The 19834-nt window shown below is 39.6% G+C and overlaps 4 protein-coding genes across 6 annotated transcripts in view; 2 read left to right on the top strand and 2 right to left on the bottom strand.

Annotated features, from left to right (window-relative positions):
• hook3 (hook microtubule-tethering protein 3) overlaps positions 1-5509 on the bottom strand; it is a 28223-nt gene extending 22714 nt beyond the window's left edge. For all 3 annotated transcript variants that reach the window (XM_082542413.1, XM_082542411.1, XM_082542412.1), the window contains exon 1: positions 5315-5509. In XM_082542413.1, the coding sequence (XP_082398539.1) occupies positions 5315-5318 (4 nt within the window). In that variant the 5' untranslated portion in view covers positions 5319-5509. The remainder of the gene's footprint in view (positions 1-5314) is intronic.
• A 1893-nt stretch (positions 5510-7402) lies between these two features.
• On the bottom strand, positions 7403-12570 carry rnf170 (ring finger protein 170). Its single transcript, XM_082542416.1, is given in 8 exon segments — positions 7403-8311; positions 8717-8848; positions 10214-10248; positions 10251-10286; positions 10531-10645; positions 11134-11209; positions 11509-11672; positions 12338-12570. Coding segments are annotated over 7 exon segments (804 nt in total). The 5' UTR covers positions 11649-11672; positions 12338-12570; the 3' UTR covers positions 7403-8041.
• Positions 12571-13021: 451 nt separating this feature from the next.
• gpn3 (GPN-loop GTPase 3) lies at positions 13022-16389 on the top strand. The gene is made up of 8 exons (XM_082538276.1): positions 13022-13162; positions 13300-13408; positions 13589-13756; positions 14931-15055; positions 15177-15292; positions 15488-15584; positions 15693-15821; positions 16029-16389. The coding sequence occupies exons 1-8, from the start codon at positions 13115-13117 to the stop codon at positions 16092-16094; spliced, it is 858 nt and encodes a 285-aa protein (XP_082394402.1). The 5' UTR covers positions 13022-13114; the 3' UTR covers positions 16095-16389.
• Positions 16390-16445: 56 nt separating this feature from the next.
• Positions 16446-19708, top strand: arpc3 (actin related protein 2/3 complex, subunit 3). The gene is made up of 7 exons (XM_082538277.1): positions 16446-16574; positions 16947-17046; positions 17618-17694; positions 18116-18184; positions 18321-18447; positions 18982-19076; positions 19474-19708. Exons 1-7 carry the CDS (start codon positions 16569-16571, stop codon positions 19534-19536), a joined length of 537 nt encoding a protein of 178 aa, XP_082394403.1. The 5' UTR covers positions 16446-16568; the 3' UTR covers positions 19537-19708.
• The last annotated feature ends 126 nt before the right edge of the window (positions 19709-19834 follow it).

Here is a 19834-nt window from a genome sequence, read left to right on the forward strand (position 1 = left end):
AAGCACTTACGAGAGAGCAAAATAAGGCCAACAACCACTTCAGCAACTACTGGAATAGTACCGTCTGCACACCCTGGATTTTTATGAAAAACTGCTTCGACAGCTACCCTTTTGTCCTGCTCAAGGCAACTTCTCTTAAACAAGTGGGAAGCGGTCCAAAGATACCTTCTAGATATCCACTATAGTCCCTAACCTATGTTTAAAACCGAACTCTGGTTTGTTTTCCCCCTTGGTGTGGTTCACTTTTATAGATTGTGAACACAATAATCGCAGGTGTGGACAAAAACAACCAATTCGAGACCCTTTGAAGATGTTGGTCTCAGTGCGGCTCCAAATGAACTACAGAGCAGTTTGTTTATAGATGTGCAAAGGTCTGTATGGGCTAGCAATTAGCCGTGAAAAAAAAACCCCAAAATTTTCCATGTTCTCCAAATGTCCAGAACACAGCACCTTCTTGCTGTAGTTTACTTTTATTGCTCCTTCCGGAAATCCATCTGGCCAATAAGCGGAGTGAAAATTCTCATGTGATTTGTAGTGAGGAATTTTGCTTCGCTTGGAGCTCACTTGGATTTTTCTCTGCGTTAAAAGAAACCAGGCAAAAGCGACATGTTTACTAGCACCCCATATGGAAAAGAAATAGTAAAAACTTATATGATTTACTCATGAAAGTGGCCACTTTCTCATTACTTTCATATATTGTTTTAGTAAGTATCCAAAACATACAAGTTTCATTATATATATATTACATTATATTACAATTATATATAATTTTTCAATGGATCTTACAGTATATCTGTTTTCACTCTCGTATGCTTTTCATACAAGTTTCACACAAGACACAATACACAGATACAAACTTTATAAGAGATATATATACAGTGGGGCAAAAAAGTATTTAGTCAGCTACCGATTGTGCAAGTTCCCCCACTTAAAATGATGACAGAGGTCAGTAATTTGCACCAGAGGTACACTTCAACTGTGAGAGACAGAATGTGAAAGAAAAATCCATGAATTCACATGGTAGGATTTGTAAAGAATTTATTCGTAAATCAGGGTGGAAAATAAGTATTTGGTCAATAACAAAAATACAACTCAATACTTTGTAACATAACCTTTGTTGGCAATAACAGAGGTCAAACGTTTACTATAGGTCTTTACCAGGTTTGCACACACAGTAGCTGGTATTTTGGCCCATTCCTCCATGCAGATCTTCTCGAGAGCAGTGATGTTTTGGGGCTGTCGCCGAGCAACACGGACTTTCAACTCCCGCCACAGATTTTCTATGGGGCTGAGGTCTGGAGACTGGCTAGGCCACTCCAGGACTTTCAAATGCTTCTTACGGAGCCACTCCTTTGTTGCCCGGGCGGTGTGTTTTGGATCATTGTCATGTTGGAAGACCCAGCCTCGTTTCACCTTCAAAGTTCTCACTGATGGAAGGAGGTTTTGGCTCAAAATCTCACGATACATGGCCCCATTCGTTCTGTCCTTAACACGGATCAGTCGTCCTGTCCCCTTGGCAGAAAAACAGCCCCATAGCATGATGTTTCCACCCCCATGCTTCACAGTAGGTATGGTGTTCTTGGGATGCAACTCAGTATTCTTCTTCCTCCAAACACGACGAGTTGAGTTTATACCAAAAAGTTCTACTTTGGTTTCATCTGACCACATGACATTCTCCCAATCCTCTGCTGTATCATCCATGTGCTCTCTGGCAAACTTCAGACGGGCCTGGACATGCACTGGCTTCAGCAGCGGAACACGTCTGGCACTGCGGGATTTGATTCCCTGCCGTTGTAGTGTGTTACTGATGGTGACCTTTGTTACTTTGGTCCCAGCTCTCTGCAGGTCATTCACCAGGTCCCCCCGTGTGGTTCTGGGATCCTTGCTCACCATTCTCATGATCATTTTGACCCCACGGGATGAGATCTTGCGTGGAGCCCCAGATCGAGGGAGATTATCAGTGGTCTTGTATGTCTTCCATTTTCTGATGATTGCTCCCACAGTTGATTTTTTCACACCAAGCTGCTTGCCTATTGTAGATTCACTCTTCCCAGTCTGGTGCAGGTCTACAATACTTTTCCTGGTGTCCTTCGAAAGCTCTTTGGTCTTGGCCATGGCGGAGTTTGGAGTCTGACTGTTTGAGGCTGTGGACAGGTGTCTTTTATACAGATGATGAGTTCAAACAGGTGCCATTCATACAGGTAATGAGTGGGGGACAGAAAAGCTTCTTACAGAAGACGTTACAGGTCTGTGAGAGCCAGAGATTTTCCTTGTTTGAGGTGACCAAATACTTATTTTCCACCCTGATTTACGAATAAATTCTTTACAAATCCTACCATGTGGATTCATGGATTTTTTTTTCACATTCTGTCTCTCACAGTTGAAGTGTACCTCTGGTGCAAATTACTGACCTCTGTCATCATTTTAAGTGGGGGAACTTGCACAATCGGTGGCTGACTAAATACTTTTTTGCCCCACTGTATATATATATATATATATTTTTTTTTTTTCCATATGGGTCATTAACTGATACAAACTATAGTTATGAAAAACGTATCGTGTAAACTGAGGTATTGTAAACTGGAGGCTCCAATTTTGCTCAGGTTCAGCTCACGAGTCAGCAGTGTATTAAAAGGGTTGACCAGGAACTTCACATTAGACTACCTGGTTTACCACAAACATTTTTGGCCATCACAGATAATTCTTGCATTAATAAGAACACATTGACTGATAGTATAGACCATAAAGGGCCACTGAACCAAAACAATGCTTCATCAAGATGTGTTTCATAAGCCACTGCAACACGTAAACTTGGTTTCATATGTACTTTTGGAAATGAGCGTGTAGTGAAAAGTAAAAACTTAGCTAGTCAACCAAAAACAATAAACAATCATGTTATTATAAATGTCAGCTGTAGTACATAAGTTGGTGGTAACACATGGGGTGGACTGAGACCCAACAGGAAATCCACACCTAAAAGTTTGCAGTAACAGCTGGGTCAGGACATGCTCAGCTGTGGAGAACGTGTGCACGACTAAATAAAGTTTAGAATGTAAGCGATCACGTATTAAGAGGCCGGATTAGCCTTTTTCAAATCTGCAGCGCATCGAAACCCTAAATCACAACATTGATAAATACACCAGACTAACCATCTCCTGTGTGTTTTCTCAGATTTAATGGTAAATGGCTGATTCTCATATAGGGCTTTCTACTCAAGCATTCTGGCCTTATACAACATGTCTCATTCACACAATAACTTCTCTCTCTGTGTGAATGTGCAGCATCTAAGTGCTGCACATTCACACTCTGATACATGCATTAAGAATAACTCTGGGTTCAGTATCGTTCCCAAAGACACTCTGCCACGCAGACTGGATCAAAAAGGATCAAACCACCGACCTTCCAGTTAGTAGATGACCTGCTCTACCTGCTGTGATACCAAACCTTCCCAAGGGCAAATTAATGAAAAACAACAAAAACATTAAATCCTGTGGCTTTTATTCATTAATTCTTTTTAAACATCCAGTAATTTCATATAATGACAGTAAAAGTACATGATGTGTATTTTCCAGTCATGTGCAACCCTATATATTTAAAGTATGAGTTGAGAAATATCTATACTATATATATTAGTATAATATATATACTAAATATCTAGTTAATTTTTCATTAACAGTCTGGATAATTACCAAAGCTACACACACTCACATGTAGCATGCAGTGGGAGATAATCACGTGTTCTCAGTCCGGGAAATATTCCACTTGTTTTAGCTGTGGGCGCTTGCAAGGCGGACCATTCAGCAGGCAGAATACATGAAGCTGAATGGCTCACCGTGAATTTAAAGGATAATTGCCTGCATTGCTCTTCATGCAAACACATTTGGATATTATAGACTTTGAACTAGAAAGCTGGGAAGGTAAATAGTGTTTCTCCAAACAAATCTAGTATTTACAAAGTCATTAAATAGTACTTGCAAATTTAATTCAAAGAACATGCATGAAAATCAGCTATGCTTGATCTTAATGCTGCACTAATCTAAACCAGTAACACTTGTCTCGTTTTAGTCCTAATTAGTCACTGATGTATCTTCACTGTTAATAGGCATGTAAGGTATGTGAGGCATGTTTGCCAGATCCATTATCACTATGACAAAGGTTTACTGGGCCTTTTCACAAAGGGAATCAATTATTTTATGCTATGTGTGTAAAACTAATCTGTGGGGTCATCTACTGCTCTTCTTGACACATCTTCAGTGAAGTTTCTGGAATCACTGGATGTTTTATGGCTTCAAGTATCACACAACAACATCCAGGTGACCCAAGTGAACCTGCTCAGAAACCAGCTTGTGTGCAGATATGCTGACATTAGAGAAGCAGGGTAGCATGCATGAACTCGGCTCCAATATAACCAACACCAGATAGATGTTTCCATTATACAATTCTGACATTTCTACCACTAGAGTATTGTGAAAACATGTAATTTTTCCATGCAGAGTTTTCATAACGTTCCATCCAGTCAAATGCCTGAGCAGCACTTTATTAACCTTAAGGTCACTGGTTTAACCATCAGCAATCGTCACGTCATACTATGGTAAATGAGGATGTGACAGCTTTCCAAGTACAACGTGTTATGCCTTTTCTAGAAACCCAGTGTTGGGAGACCTCATTGATCAATGTAAACATATACCAGTCTGCAGCACGTGACTCTACAGTCCGACGCCTTTAGCTTAAATCCCAGTTTTCAGCCTCTGAGCATCAACAATATAGGGTAATGTCTGGTTAAAAATCCAAGCCCAAGAAGTTATTTAGCATTAACATTTTATTCAGAAGAAGGAATGAGGAAGAAAGGCGAACATAATAATATGCTACACTGAACAACGATGACAGGAATTTAACCCCAAAGCAGACGCCGAGCGTTTATCCTCATACCATAAGAAAAGACAAAAAAGGTTTGACCAAAAGAAGCTTTAAATCATAACAAGGCCAATGCGGTTTGACACACCATTCGGTAGGGATTTAGTAAACGAAAGCTCAAATAACGTTAGATAAAAGCCCGATTACACAGCGCATGAATCAAAAATCAATAGTTAAGCCATGGTATGTGGTGTGCTGGCGGCTAGCAACCAACACATCAGCAGCTAAACACAGCAAACAGCTGGCCTGCATACGTAACCACTGTGAGGCGAGTCATTTTCCTCTAGCCAGCTAACGTTACTCCCGTTAGCTCTTCGAGCTACCATTAGCCTAGCTAGCGTCGCCGGGGCGCCGGAGAACCGTCTGTCAGCGGAAAAACAACTATAACTCGATTACTTACCCATGTTAAGAGGCTTTCACACACTTCCATACGATCCAAAGACTCTGATGTACTCATCGTGATCTAACGTAGACCGACTTTACGTGGCGAAGAGAGCCTGAACTTGATAGTCAGCTTCATACACTCCCGAGATCTCTGGCTCTCTGGGTGTCTCACAATCCGTCCGCCAATGGTCGGGTTCGCTGGTTCGCTAGTCCGGCGTCTACCAGAGGCGGGCTGTGTGGGCGGAGTCTATAGTTCGTTTTAAAGGGCAGTTCTCACTTTGAATGTACTGTCAGGTATTAATTACATGAAAAGCTAGTCCACAACCAATTATTATTTCAAAAGAATCTGAAAACTAGCACAAAACAAGCACCAAATGAAACATTCATTTATTTATGGTTCTAAAATATGTAGACACAATCACAGGCAAAAAAACAAAACAATCCAAGGAAATTACTTTTTTTTCTGGCAAGCAAAACGGAAGCAGCGCATAAGCTTGGGAAGACATACAGCTGACTCAGTGCTGCGTAAAAGCATAAGTCTAAATGCTTATAGAGAGCACCAGAGGGTACTTCTCACAGTGAGACACCCAGTGGGGTTTAAAAGAAAACTAAGCCAAAATACAGAAAGTTTGTTAATAACTAAGTCCAACATATGATTCAATAACTTGTTCAACTGATGATATTGGTAAATGGTAAAATGGTAAATGGCCTGTATTTATATAGCGCTTTTATTGTTGTTGAGCTGTAGCTCTTAAGGTTTGTTGTAATTTCTTTGAGCATTGCATAGTCTGACCTAGGGGTGGATTTTTGGGGACATCCACTCCTGCGAAAATTGGCAACTGTCTTGAATATTTTTTCACATGTGGATCATTTTTCTTGCTTTCAAATTATCCACACAGAATCAGTCCACACAAAAATGTTGTTGTACATGCACAAAGACAATAAAGGGCTATTCTGTTCTATTGTAAAAAAAAAAAGTTGGAGCAGGTCTAACCACACACAAAAAATTCCCATCAAAAGCAACTAATGATTTATAAAAGAAAACCACTTGATTTCTTCATGCAATTGCCACAATTCCATTTAATTTAGATGGAATCCCACTAACCCTGAGAAAATGAGTGCACATGATATCTTTGAAATTATGTTAATAGATTGTATGAGAGAAGCAGCATTTTTACACATTTCTGACATGCATTTTGGCATGTACACGAAGTCTGTGCACAAAGTGCCCCTTGCATGATGCTTCCAAAATAAAGATTACATCAGGGTGGGACTTCCAAAAAACCTCTCAAATGTAGTTCACCTGGAGCATTACAACATATGCTGCTGTCTCTGGCTTTAGTTTAAACTGAAAGGGACACTAGTGGAGCAGTACTCAAGTATGACACATACTGGTATGTGGGCACACCCTAAAACAAGACATTCCATGAGGTAGCTGCTGGTCTCCTTTTTTGGTAATCTAAATCTCTGAAATACAGTGAAATTTACAGTTAACCTGCTCCTTTTACTTTGCCTACCATGACAAGCTTATCAAACATTGGCTTGAATCCCCAGAAACCAAATAGCCTGGACTCATTGCTCAAAAAGTAACCATGGTTACACAGTAACTTTGAGGGAAAAGGGCAGATAATGAAGTCTCCCTCTCTGGCTCCACTAGACAACACTACCTATTTAAGTAATCACAACTAAAAAAAAATAAAAATAATAAAAGAAGTTGAGGTGGAGATATTTACTGTGCACCAGTCAGAAGTTCAAGCTGGATTTACACTTGAACAGTTTGGTAATCCCCCATTTATTTATATCCTCAGTAAAACACATTTTGTATAGAACATTAATTTAATTTGAACATAAATAAGACTTTAATACATTTCAAAATCTGACAGATTGAGAGACTCTGACGTTCTGAAAAGCTCTGTAGTGCGTGAAGCTGAACTGACACTGACAAACTGATTAAGATCCTGAAATGTGAAGAAGAAAAAAAAAGAAAAAGTCATCTCTAACTGAGAAATCATCATCAGACTGGTTGGTGTTGTTCACTATATTTTCACGTGGGTAAGCCCAGGAAAGTTCAAAGCATGTTAGAATGGATGAATAAATCTAGACGTTTCCAGGTGAAAAACTTTAGTGATTTTGACACAAACATTGGTTTCAAGTCATGGTTATGCAGGTTACAGATCACTGAAATATGGGCGTAACTATAAATGAATAAAGCAGGTTCTAATAACCCCATTAACAGGGTTCTTGTAACACACCTTTGCTTGTCAACTGACAACCCAAATGTAGACTGTTGACTTTAAATCCATTTAATAAAGACATTACAGTTTTACACGATTGTCTCCATAATGATGACATACACATTAACCAAATGCCCGTTCATGGCACTGTTGACTATTTAGTTAAGGTTGGAAACTGACAGGCAAGAAAGACTTTCCTGACTGACCTCAGTGCCTGACTCCAAGTAGATTTTTACATTGCATCCTTATATTCTGCTTCTGTTGGTACTGACTCATATGACCTTAGAATCTTGAATGGTAAATTCTATATACAGAGTCAATATTGAGAGTACTTTTTTTTGCTAACCCATCTCCTGTGATAAAATAACATCCAAGGCTTCAGAGAGAGAGAGAGAGAGAGAGCGAGAGCAAAATCTGTATTATCGACTAACTGCTCTTTGAACATTTATTCCGTTTTTTTGCACGTCCTCAGATGTTGACTTCACTCTTCCCGAGGCTTTTGAGAAGGCCTAGCCGTTCAGTCTCTGAGTAACCACCTCTCTGTACATGATAGAGATGTACACAAAGAGAAGTAGGATTACAAAGAAATCGTCCATGAATCCCAGAAGACCAAAGAGCGCTTCGGGAAGGATGTCGAGCGGAGAGGCCAGGTAGGTGATTGCCCCAATGAGGCAGAGAAGAATTCGAATCCTGAACATCCAGAAGAGGCCACCCACAGTAAACATCTCTCTAAAGGCGTGACGAAGCAGAGTGGGCACATCCCGCAGCCTGTCCATAAACTGAGGTAAACCACAGAAACAAAGTTGTCAATAATAACTCACGTTTATCTCATTTAAGGTAGTATCATATCGGCCATTTCATGGATGGCTGCAAATTTTAAACCCCTCTCTTTCGCATGTCTCCCATGATAGACTTGCAGAGAGAGCAAACATCCACTTCTTTAACAACTTTCCTAACTTTTGTATCAAGAATATAACTGTTGTTGGGTTTCAGACTATGACTCACAGAGACAAAGAAGGAGTTATACAATGGAGAAGTCCGCAGCTCCCAAGACCAAAGGAGACAGATCAGGTCATAATCAGATGAGCACCCCCCCTTAAAATATAACCATATTCTGGGTTGTACAGAATGAATATTCGAACTTAAAGCCCCAATCTAAATAAATATCACTGTGAAATACTCACAGATCTCGGCTGGCCGGAAAACCTGCGGTTGTAATCATTGATATCTCTTAATATTAGCTGAGGTTCAGCTTCCCCATCCTGTACCCTCTGAGGACCAGCGTGCTCATGAAATAGTGGAAAGAGCAATGTTACCTGGAATTAAAAGAAAAAAAAAATTAAAGATATTTTTAAGAAGGATACCAATACTGATATTGATGATAATCAATCTATATCAGGCTATAAGAGAATTAGCTAACACTGCTGAGAGGACCAGTCACAGGCTATGGCTACAAAGGGCTGACATCACTTGGGCAGCTAAGGCAGTCAGCTAACTGCGATACACATGCCAAGGATTGATCACCACGACCAATCCTTGGCATGAGGCAGGCCCACCACGGGCCTGCCTCAACAGGGGGCGTCGAAAGAGTAAAACATAACATTAAAAGTTTTGCTGGTTGACTGCTACAGCTGTCTCAGGGCCTCCTGGGGACTGTGCAGTTAATTTCATGGTAGTACTAACTAAAAAGAAGAATGAAAAACGTTCCACTCTTCTCCCCTCTGCTCTTCTTCCCTTTTCTGGTAGGCAGTGGGGAGGTAGAGCGCACAGCCAGATCCGGCGGGGAGGTGTGGGAAGCCAGATCAGGCGCCTCCTTCCAGCTCTCCTCTCTGCTCTCTCCTATCTTATCTCATCTTACTTGTCTTACTCCTCTCTGTCACCTTTTCTGTCCCTTTGAAGAAATGAGGCTCCATAAATGCTAAAGAGGTAAGTATTTCTCAGTTGTAGTGAATAGATAGAAAATAAACTGTAGAAAATTAAACAGGAGAAAGAAGGAGAGAAAAACAATTTTAACATAAATCATTGACACACTCCAGGGCCTGATCAACCCTGGCAGGGCCTCCTTGGATGAGGAGTCTAGTGATAATGGCCGAAACACCCGATGAATCCAAGGTCCACTACGGACGATGTGTCGCAAATTTAACAATTTAGATCAGATCTCTAATCCCTAAACCTAAGCAGGGGAAATAGCAGGCTAGCTTGGGTAAAAGAAGGCACACGACGATGTGTGCTGCTGGTAAAGTTTCTGCGCTGCTTTCTTCATAACAGCCATCCTTCAAGATTTTCTCCATTAAAAGCAATGCATTGTCTGGGATTGTAACATCTAGTCCTTTACTGAAACATTAGAGGCATAGATAACAGTTTTCCCCAAAATTTGCCATGTGTTTTTCTTTTTTCTTTTTATGTACTCATTTATAGTTATATCGGCCAGTTGATATTATAAATCAACTGGGTGGTAATATATATATATATATATATGTAGAGCAGTGACAGGTCACACAGCACCGCTCTGACTGACACATCACTTATTCCATTTAACACTCATTTCCAACAACTGTGGCAGTAGCTAAACGCCTAAAAAGAATTAAGGTATTTTTGTGCATTCAAAGATATGAATACAGAACAGCTGGCAACTTATGAATATCCCTAGTGTGCATTTTAACAAGTACTGAAAGACTCACCATTTGTCTGCAGATGGGGCAGTTAATAGCTCCAGCCAGGTGCCGTACCTCCAGTAGGCTATGATGCAGGAGCCTGTGTAAGAATACAGGATATGGCACATGAGTAAAACTAAAGCACAAAAAAAAGAAAAAAGAATTTTTTTTTTTTACTTCAAATGATGTTTTCCTTGATGTGCATATTTTCAAATAATGTCAACATTTGTAGAAATTTTGTACTTTTTGTACTACTTTTTTAGTAATGAAATAAGCGATTAAAAGAATGAAATCATATTGTTTTTGTTTAGTGCACATTACTGAAATCTGTACAATAATCTCACCACAGAAAAGGTGTCCACAATTGGTTTCCACAGGCAGAACAGCCTGCTGTAAACATACAGGACACGACATGTCTGTGTAATACTGCTGCCTGGCTTCAGCCTGGGGATTTTCATCCTGCAAAATGAAATCAAAAGCATACAAATTAAAACGTTTAGCACATTTGTTATAACAGAGCGCACAATTTTGAGAGTCATTCCCTCCAAATGAACAATAAAAATTATAAACCATTTACTAGCTGTAAAAGAATATTAATATTTATCTATAATCAGCCCTTTTGCAACTTCCTGTTGTGACTTGACAATTTAAACCTTTTCAGTTCCTTCTTCTGGACTTTTGCCAGTTCTAGAGCCAAAACTAATTGCTTCTTTTAAATTTCAGAGATATAAATATAAATTTTAGAGGTTGCTTTCTTAAGATAACATAGAAATTAAACACCAACAAAATAATAGTTTTAGTAAAGGATGACATCCTCCAAATTAAAATATAATCCTCAAAACTCTGCTTTTCTGAGTTTGAAATGTTCAGGCGATGTTTCAAACCACTCAAAGGATTCCAAGTAATACGTAGGGCTAAAAAGGCTAGAGCTGCGCTTGCGTCTTTACCTGCTCGGTCTGGAGCTGTTGTCGGACGGCTCTAACATGCTCCTGATTCTCAGGATGAATATTTTGCTGCTCTTGTCTGCAAATGTCAAAGGATGATTTGGCAATCAGATGTTTGTCAGCGTAAACTATGAAACAGAGCATGACAATGCAAATCCAAGACAGTGAGCTAAGTTTTAATACACTAACTGCCTGTGAACACAGTAATGAAACGGTAACACTGATGAACTTCATCATCAGTGTTACGAGTAGCCCTAAAGTGCAATATTCTACATGATTACAACCCTCAGATATATGCATATATTATCGGTCCTGAACACCTGTCATCCAAAGAAAAAGAAAACGGCACTTTCCTTTTATTAAACAACAATTGCTTACCTGCAGAGGAGAGTGAGGAGGCCTGCAAGGAAGGCGACACTGAGCACCACCACAAATAAGACCTGGTTGCTGACACCTTCAATGAGAGTGTCCTCATCTTGGATCAAGTAGTCCAAGTCCCCATGCTGACCGTCCTCCATCACCCACACTCATAGCCTACAACTCTGGAAAACAGAGGGGGAGAAGAAAAAAAAGATCACTAATTACAATTTTAAATGTTAGTAAAAGCTATATAATTTAACGGACTATGAGGTTCCACTAATGTATTCCCAAGTCTGTGAATGCCACAAATCTGTGGGTTTACGGAATTAAGCTGCGAACTTAAAGGCTTGTTTTTAAGTGACCTGTTAGCAATAGCAGCGATCAGTCCATTCTTACCAAAACGTTACAAAAATAGGGTAGCGACACTTTATGTCTAGTCTACTAGCCTAGTTGTCCCTGCATGTAGCATTCTTCCGTTCACTGTGTTGCTATTATCAGCTAGCAACGCCCGCTTGCCAAGTTTAGCGCTGGCGTAGATTAGCTTTTAACACATTAATGAGCACCGCTACTGTTGGTAATGACAGTGCGTGGCTTTTGGAAGTTCCTCCACCATAGACAATATTGAGCCCTGTAGTTATTTATGTACCAGTGAAAGAAGGACAGCTTCTCTCTTTAAGTCTGAGCTCTTACGGGACATTTAACGACTCTTTGACGACAGGCTTAGCAGGGCCGCCTTAAGTTATAGCAAAAGAGTGTGGCACAGAGCATAATGAAGCTAATACTGTTTACGTAACGTGCAAAGTAATTTGAAACGTTTTGCAAGACGGACTATGATGAAAGAGCTCACCTGATAATAAGAAGTCCACCTCCAGTCGGTAAGCTCTTTCCAAAAGCTTCACCTATCCGCTCCATCCACTCTATCGAGACATTTCCCTCCCCAATTATGACAGCTTTTAGAGGCTCAGTCAAATTAGGAGACCAGGAGCAATCGCTTGCGTGTTGTTGCTCTTGCTTGGCATTCCGATGGTAATGTTTCGGTTTGCAACGACTTCCTTTCCTTCTTATTCTCTTAGAGGTATGCAGGGTAGAAGCTACGACGACAGAATGCTGCCCCCTAGTGTTTAGTAATGACGTTATCTTTGTACTTTATCCTTTATCCCATTATTTTTTTGTTTTATTTTACATAAATTAAACATATTATACAAAGAGAGAGTAATTTCTGAAATTATTTAACTGCTCAGAAAAATAGTTTTAGCTTTTTAATGTATGTATTCTCCTACGTTTATTTAACTTCATTATTTATGAGAGACTTGTATTCTGTCTCTACTGACGGAAATGTCTTACCTTAAATAGAAAGACGTCTTCATATAGTGTATAACTTAACAATTAAATTTCTTAGTAATGATCCAAGCTTGTTAACCACGCTTTGACCAATAGGTGGCAGAAGTGCTAATACAATGTAGATGTTTCTTACAAGAAGACGAAGAAGAAAAAGAAGGAGAAGAAGAAGAAGAAGCACAAGCACCACCACCGCTAGTGCATCAATATTACGAACAGTTCTACGAAGCTACTTTTGGCGACAAAAAGGACCCAGTTTTACACAGCTCTCTTTAACTGAGGCACAATGCCTCGTTATGCACAGCTAGTGATGGGTCCCGCGGGTAGCGGTAAGGTAAGTTATCACTCATTCAGTTAAACTTGTTGAAATACCTTGTTGTGCTATTCGGCTAATGCTAAGGCATGAGGTTGTCTTGTGTTCAACACAGACTGCATCTGCTTTTTGTTTACTGGAGTTCATTTTCATTTCAGAGTACCTACTGCTCCACCATGGTCCAGCATTCAGAGACCTTAAACCGTTCGGTTCAGGTGGTCAATTTGGACCCAGCAGCTGAGCACTTTGATTACCCTGTCATGGCAGGTAAATGCAGCATAGTTTTAGTTTATATGACATAGTAGTGTCCATAGAAGAGAGGAAGATACGATTAACCCTGATAAATGGCTTTTAATTAGGCTCTAACATTAATTCTTGCTTTAGTATTTAGCATATAGGAGTTATTTTACACAACCCACATGGTAACTTTATTATGTTTGCTCTCAGACATTCGTGAGCTTATTCAGGTGGATGACGTGATGGAGGACGAGTCTTTAAGATTTGGCCCAAACGGAGGTCTGGTTTTCTGCATGGAGTACTTCGCAAACAACTTTGATTGGCTGGAGGAAAGCCTGGGCCACGTGGAAGATGACTACATATTGTTTGACTGTCCAGGTAAATGTTTCAAAGAGGGTATGTTGAAGCCAGACTTCCATTAGCTTCAGCACAGTGCAGTTGTTTGTGCTGGAGTGTGGATGGGATTCAACATATCCTGGGCACTGTTATTTGTTAATTTTGTTAAAATCACCAAAATAGATTTACACTCATGACCACTTACCCTCAAAATTACCTTAATTCCTTATGGCATACATTCAACACGGTGAATTCCTTATAGACTTTGGACCATACTGACACGATAGCATCACAAAATTGCTGCAGATTTGTCAGTTTGTTTGAGATGCCAAAACGTTGATTTTGGCCATCTGAGACTGAAGAAGGCACTTGGATGAGTGATATAATGTTTCTCCCACTGAAAGTGCTATGGTTTTGATGGACAGGATCAATGTTTTGGGATTTCATTACCTGGATGATTGAGCATGCAGCGAGACATAGTTTGAGATGATTTTGAGCTTTGTAGTATGACAAATTATCCTACTAGAAGCAACAGTCAGAAGATGGGTTTACTGTGATCATAAGGTAGTCAGCAGCAATACTCAGGTAGGCTGTGGGGTTTAAATTATGTTTTCTTGAACCTTTGCAAATTATAGCCTCAGTTTCCTGGTCATAGTTGACAGTAGTGGCACCTGGTGTGGTGTTCTGCTGCTGTAGCCTATCCGATTCAAGGTTCAACATGTTGTGCATTCAGAGATGTTCTTCTGTAAACCTAGGTTGTAATGAATATGAGTTTACTCTTGCCTTCATATTAGCTTTAAACAGTCTGGTCTTTCTCCTCATACATGAACAAGAATTCTCACCCAGAGAAGTGGCGCTCTTTTTTTTTTTTTTTTTCTGGACTGTTGTCTGTAAACCCTACGGATGGTTGTTGATGGCTGTTTGGGGAAAATCCCAGCAGATCAGTTTCAGAAATACTCAGACCAGCCCGTCTGGCATCAATAACCATACCATATTTCCCTTTTCTGATGCTTGCTTTAAACTTCAGCATATTGAACGTGTCTGTATGCTTAAATGTAGTTGAGCTGCTGCCATTAGAGAGTAACAAACCTATTGAATTGGCAGATGAGTGTATATATCATTATTTCAGTCTTGGAACAAGGTATGTTATCGTTGGAAAAGTGGTTGTCCGTGTGTGCCTCATAGAACTGGTGTGAAGCGTGGCTTCTCTTTACAGGGCAGATTGAGCTGTACACACACCTTCCTGTAATGAAGCAGCTGGTGGAGCAGCTCCAGCAGTGGGAGTTTCGGGTTTGTGGAGTTTTCCTTGTTGACTCGCAGTTCATGGTGGAGTCTTTTAAGGTAACAGTCTCACAGTGTCTTCCTCTGATTTATTTGATTTTCCTTTTTTAACTTCATTTCTGTACAAACACAAACATAATGTAATAGTGAGAGCACACCTTTTACTTGTCTCCTACTGTAGTTTATCTCTGGAGTCATGGCTGCCCTCAGTGCTATGGTGTCATTAGAGATTCCTCAGGTAAACATCATGACAAAAATGGATCTGCTTAGCCCCAAAGCAAAGAAGGAGATTGAAAAGTAAGTTTCATATGAATTGACAATGTTAAGTGCACACAAAATCTACAAAAGTAATTCCCTTTGTCGTCTGTACTAGGACTAGATTAATGTTTTCTTTTCATGTTATTCAAAACCTGAACATGTTTGAAGACACAATTCTTAGTTTTAATTTGCTTACATTTTTATGCATTGCATTTTTTTTAAATTTTTATAAAGATACCTGGACCCGGACATGTACTCGATGATGGAAGACGGCTCCAACACAATCAGAAGCAAAAAGTTCAAGAAGCTAACCAAAGCTATTTGTGGTCTCGTAAGTAAAGGCCTTGATTTGGTACTGCATCATGTTTATGACCAGATTGATATTTTTATTAATATATTTGTCTGTTTTTAATGAGACAGTATCTGTTTGTGTATCTAGATTGATGACTACAGTATAGTAAGATTCCTCCCTTTTGACCGCACTGATGAAGAAGGTATTAACATAGTACTGCAACACATTGACTTCTCAATACAGTACGGAGAGGACCTGGAGTTTAAGGAGCCAAAGGTGAAGAAACAGCACAACCCACCCACCCCAATTAAACACAACTGGAAAAAAATAAATATATATATATAATAAATATATATTTATATAATAAATATAGTGTGTGTGTGTGTGTGTGTGTGTGTGTGTGTGTGTGTGTGTGAGAGATGCATTATATAGCTTTTCATGATCAACCAGTTTTTTTTTGTTCTGTACCTTGTTTTCCTACAGGAGGTTGAGGAACAGCCTGCTAACCTAAATTATGACGACATTTTTCAAGACAAAGCGAACAGCTGAGGCGGAATACGGCCAATCCTGCAAATACAGACTTTGTGTAGCAAGACTGGCAAAGGAGTTCCAATCGGACTGTTTGTTGTAACTGGATGGATACCGAGAAATGGACACGTGAAGAAGATTGTGGATATCATAAATAATGTTTCATGTTTTTTTTTTTTGTTTGTTTGTTTTGATGAAAATGAAGCTATTCATTTAAAAGTATATTTTAAAACAGTGGTTTGATGCATTTAAATGCTTAGCAGTTATTAAAAAATATTGCTATTATATTTTTTTGAATAAAATGCAACGCAAAATACACGTTTTGCCGCCCGTGTGATGTAAAGTGTTTATTTAGCGCCCCCGGCTGGTTGATACGCCACATGACACGTGGCCACTTCCTGTAAAGCCGAAGGGTGGGACAGCACGGAAGCAGCATCTTGCAAGTGTTGGAATATTTCTGTCGCTGAGCAGTTGGACTGATATTTATCATTCAACATGCCGGTGAGTAAAAATAAGAAGGAACACACTATTATTGACGAGCAGAGAACTTTACTGCTAGGTTTAGAGCAGAAATATTGCGCTGAAATCCCACTGAGTAGGAAAAAAGGGGCCTCCGAGTTAACGTTAGCATAGTTCGCTAATTACCTAACCATTTGGGTCGCAATTTAACGATGTTTGACATGTCAGAAAGCGCAAATTCGCGTTTGATGCTTTGTTGCAAATAGGTTTTAGCACGCTGCCTATACTACTTCTTATTATTTGGTTCTACGGTAACATAACTATTAAACCAGGCTAGCATAGTAGCAATGATGCTATCTGGCAGAAATGTTCCCAAAGATATCAGGTGACAGCAACTTTTTTAATATTTTTCAGGCGTATCACTCAAACCTGATGGCCACCGAAACGAGGCTGGTGGGGAACATGGCTTTGCTCCCCGTCAAAACTCAGTTTAAAGGACCAGCCAGAGGAGACGGTAAGGCTATGCGATATATTTTACTTGTGTAATATTTATCGAGTATATTTTACTCGATAATGTCCTTCACATAACGCATATCAATTGTAGTGAAGTCTATAGTAGTGTTTTTTGATTTGGTTAAGTCATTTTTAGGCAATGGGTTGTATCTTGTTATGACCCCTACTGTATTTCCTGATACATGCATCAGATACACTTCCTTATATGGTGTAAAAAGCTCATCCTCAACTTCTAACTTCTTCATTAGAGTCTATGAGCACTTCTGTAATAAAACGGTGCATTTTGTAGTGTCTACTCCACCTAAAGGTTCATTTCAGTCTTCCATGGTGTTGTGGGTTTGACAGGTTCAGTGCTATTGAATAATAAAGTTATTATATTTTGTGATTGGGTGATTCTAGTTGCTTGTTAGCAGCTCATAAATCAAGAATGGAGCTCTGCTGGTAGCAAAAAGGCCTGCATGGCCAAAACGGGAAATGACATTTTAACAGTGACACATACATATGCACATGCACAAATACTGAATTTAGAGCCATAAATTTGTTGATTTCTTCTTTGCTTTTTTAAATTTTAGGCGTAGATTCTGATATTATTGACGAGGCTATCTACTACTTCAAGGCCAATGTTTTCTTCAAGAACTATGAAATCAAGGTAAGCAATTCATTGACATTTGCACTGTTTTGATTGCATGTGTTCCATGTTTAAGGAGACCAAAATAGTCATAAACCTTAGGGTGGTTTTGCTGTATTTGTGCCCCCACCATTGTATCAACATATAATTTTTTTTTTTTTTTAAAGTAGCTTAATAAGTTTTATTTGAATAAGGAGGCAGGTATGCACCTCACTGGTGCCCCTTTTCCTCTATGTTTTCTCTTACTCTCTGGAGCAGCTGAGCACTTGGTTTTTTCACATGCCCTGGCTTGCCTCTTCCTGTGATTGCAAACAGTGCAATCTTTTCATAGTTTGCATAGTTTAGGCTGTTCAATTCTGAGACCTAACTACTACAAATTACAGTAACCTCAATGCTTTATATAAATTTTTCAAAAATGTGTGTGTACATGTGTTTCTTTCAGAATGAGGCAGACAGGACACTGATCTATGTCACACTCTATATTTCTGAATGCCTAAAGAAACTACAGAAGGTAAATTGAAATCCCCACAAAGGGCTTAATGCAGTTTCATCACTTGTAGCAATGAGCTACTTAAATATATATATATTCAAGTAGGTGACCAGAAAACATAATCAAACTATTTCCATTGGGATATGTGGCTCTACAGTGCAGCTCCAGGAGCCAGGGAGAAAAGGAGATGTACACTCTGGGCATCACAAACTTTCCCATTCCTGGAGAACCTGGCTTCCCCCTTAATGCTATGTATGTCAAACCTGCAAACAAGCAAGAGGAAGGTAAGAAGCCACAAGCTAGGATTAGTACATGTTTGTCTGCCTTAGGGTGTTTATCAGTAAATAAGTAAAAACAAACTTGACATTTCACCATATTTATACCAACTGGTTATGTTGTTTCAATTCCCTGACTCTGAATTAGACTGGTTCCTTTGTACACCTCTTATATTTCAAGGTAAAAATAGAAATGCTGACCTTTAAGCTTTAGGGGTCTGGGGCTGAAAATGTTGTTTTATACTTATGTGATTATCATTTATAAAGTACCAACTGTTACACATGAAACTAATGGAATTCCACCCTATTTAAAAACTCCTGAAAATATCGAGTTATTTTACTGAACTCCATATCCAAGTGAATCCTCTCAGATCTTTTACAGCAATCTTACTCCTAAATCTAAATGCCTGGATCTTTTTTTTTTTTTTTGTACAGTATATTATGTGGAAGGTCGACTACTAAAGCCATGCCTTCCTGCTGTTAAACAGTAGTTGTTGCTGTCTGTGGCTGGACTGATAATATTTGCTCTTCATCCTTCTTTAGAGACTATGAGGGCCTACCTCCAGCAGCTCCGACAGGAGACTGGCTTGAGGCTATGCGATCGTGTGTTTGACCCCCAGACAGATAAACCCAGCAAGGTAAGTCTGGCATGTCCAAAGTGATTGGCTGTTGCGGTCTGTGAACATGACAAGGGAAATGTCTCAGGGCTAATGCACCCCTTGTTCCTTAATTACTGTGTCTGATGCATCCAGTAGGATTTAAGTTGCAATACAGAAAAGAACTTGCATAGCTCATATTTGGATCAGAGGCTAACGAAAATTAACTGTTGTTCCTGTCTTGATTTCCTGCCTCCTTTATCTGATTTATACAACTTAATATCAAATCTAGGTCACCACACAGCTAACCCAGGAGGGATACAGGCTCAAATGCTAGATTTAAGCTGCTTTCTACAATCTAAATATGTGCAGGTTTCAGCAGTTAACACTGAAACGTGTCCTTTTGACTGAAAAGTTTACCAACTTTTTCTTCTTTCAGTGGTGGGTTTGCTTCGTCAAGAAGCAGTTCATGAACAAAAGCCTGTCAGCCCCTGGACAGTGAGCAACTAGGACTGCAGTTTTCTACACTTGCAAGATGGATTTTTGGGTGGGGTGGTAAAGGAGGGTCTGCTTTTGTGTTAAGATTTTATACAGTTTATGTTCAAGCATGTCTTCACTTGTTGATTATATTGAGCTGGTGCTTAATTCAATAAAGCAATTATGGAGACGCGAAACTAGTGCAGTTATTGCCGTTTAGTTTTTAACCAAATGTGCCACTAGGTGTGAAGGAAAACTTCAGTGACTTGAGGTCTGTTTAAGGATGTGTTGGTGTACAGCGGAGGGAAGAAAAGGTTTCTACA

The sequence above is a fragment of the Aulonocara stuartgranti genome (genome assembly GCF_965226115.1).
Source record: "Aulonocara stuartgranti genome assembly, chromosome: 7".
Lineage (NCBI taxonomy): Eukaryota > Metazoa > Chordata > Actinopteri > Cichliformes > Cichlidae > Aulonocara > Aulonocara stuartgranti.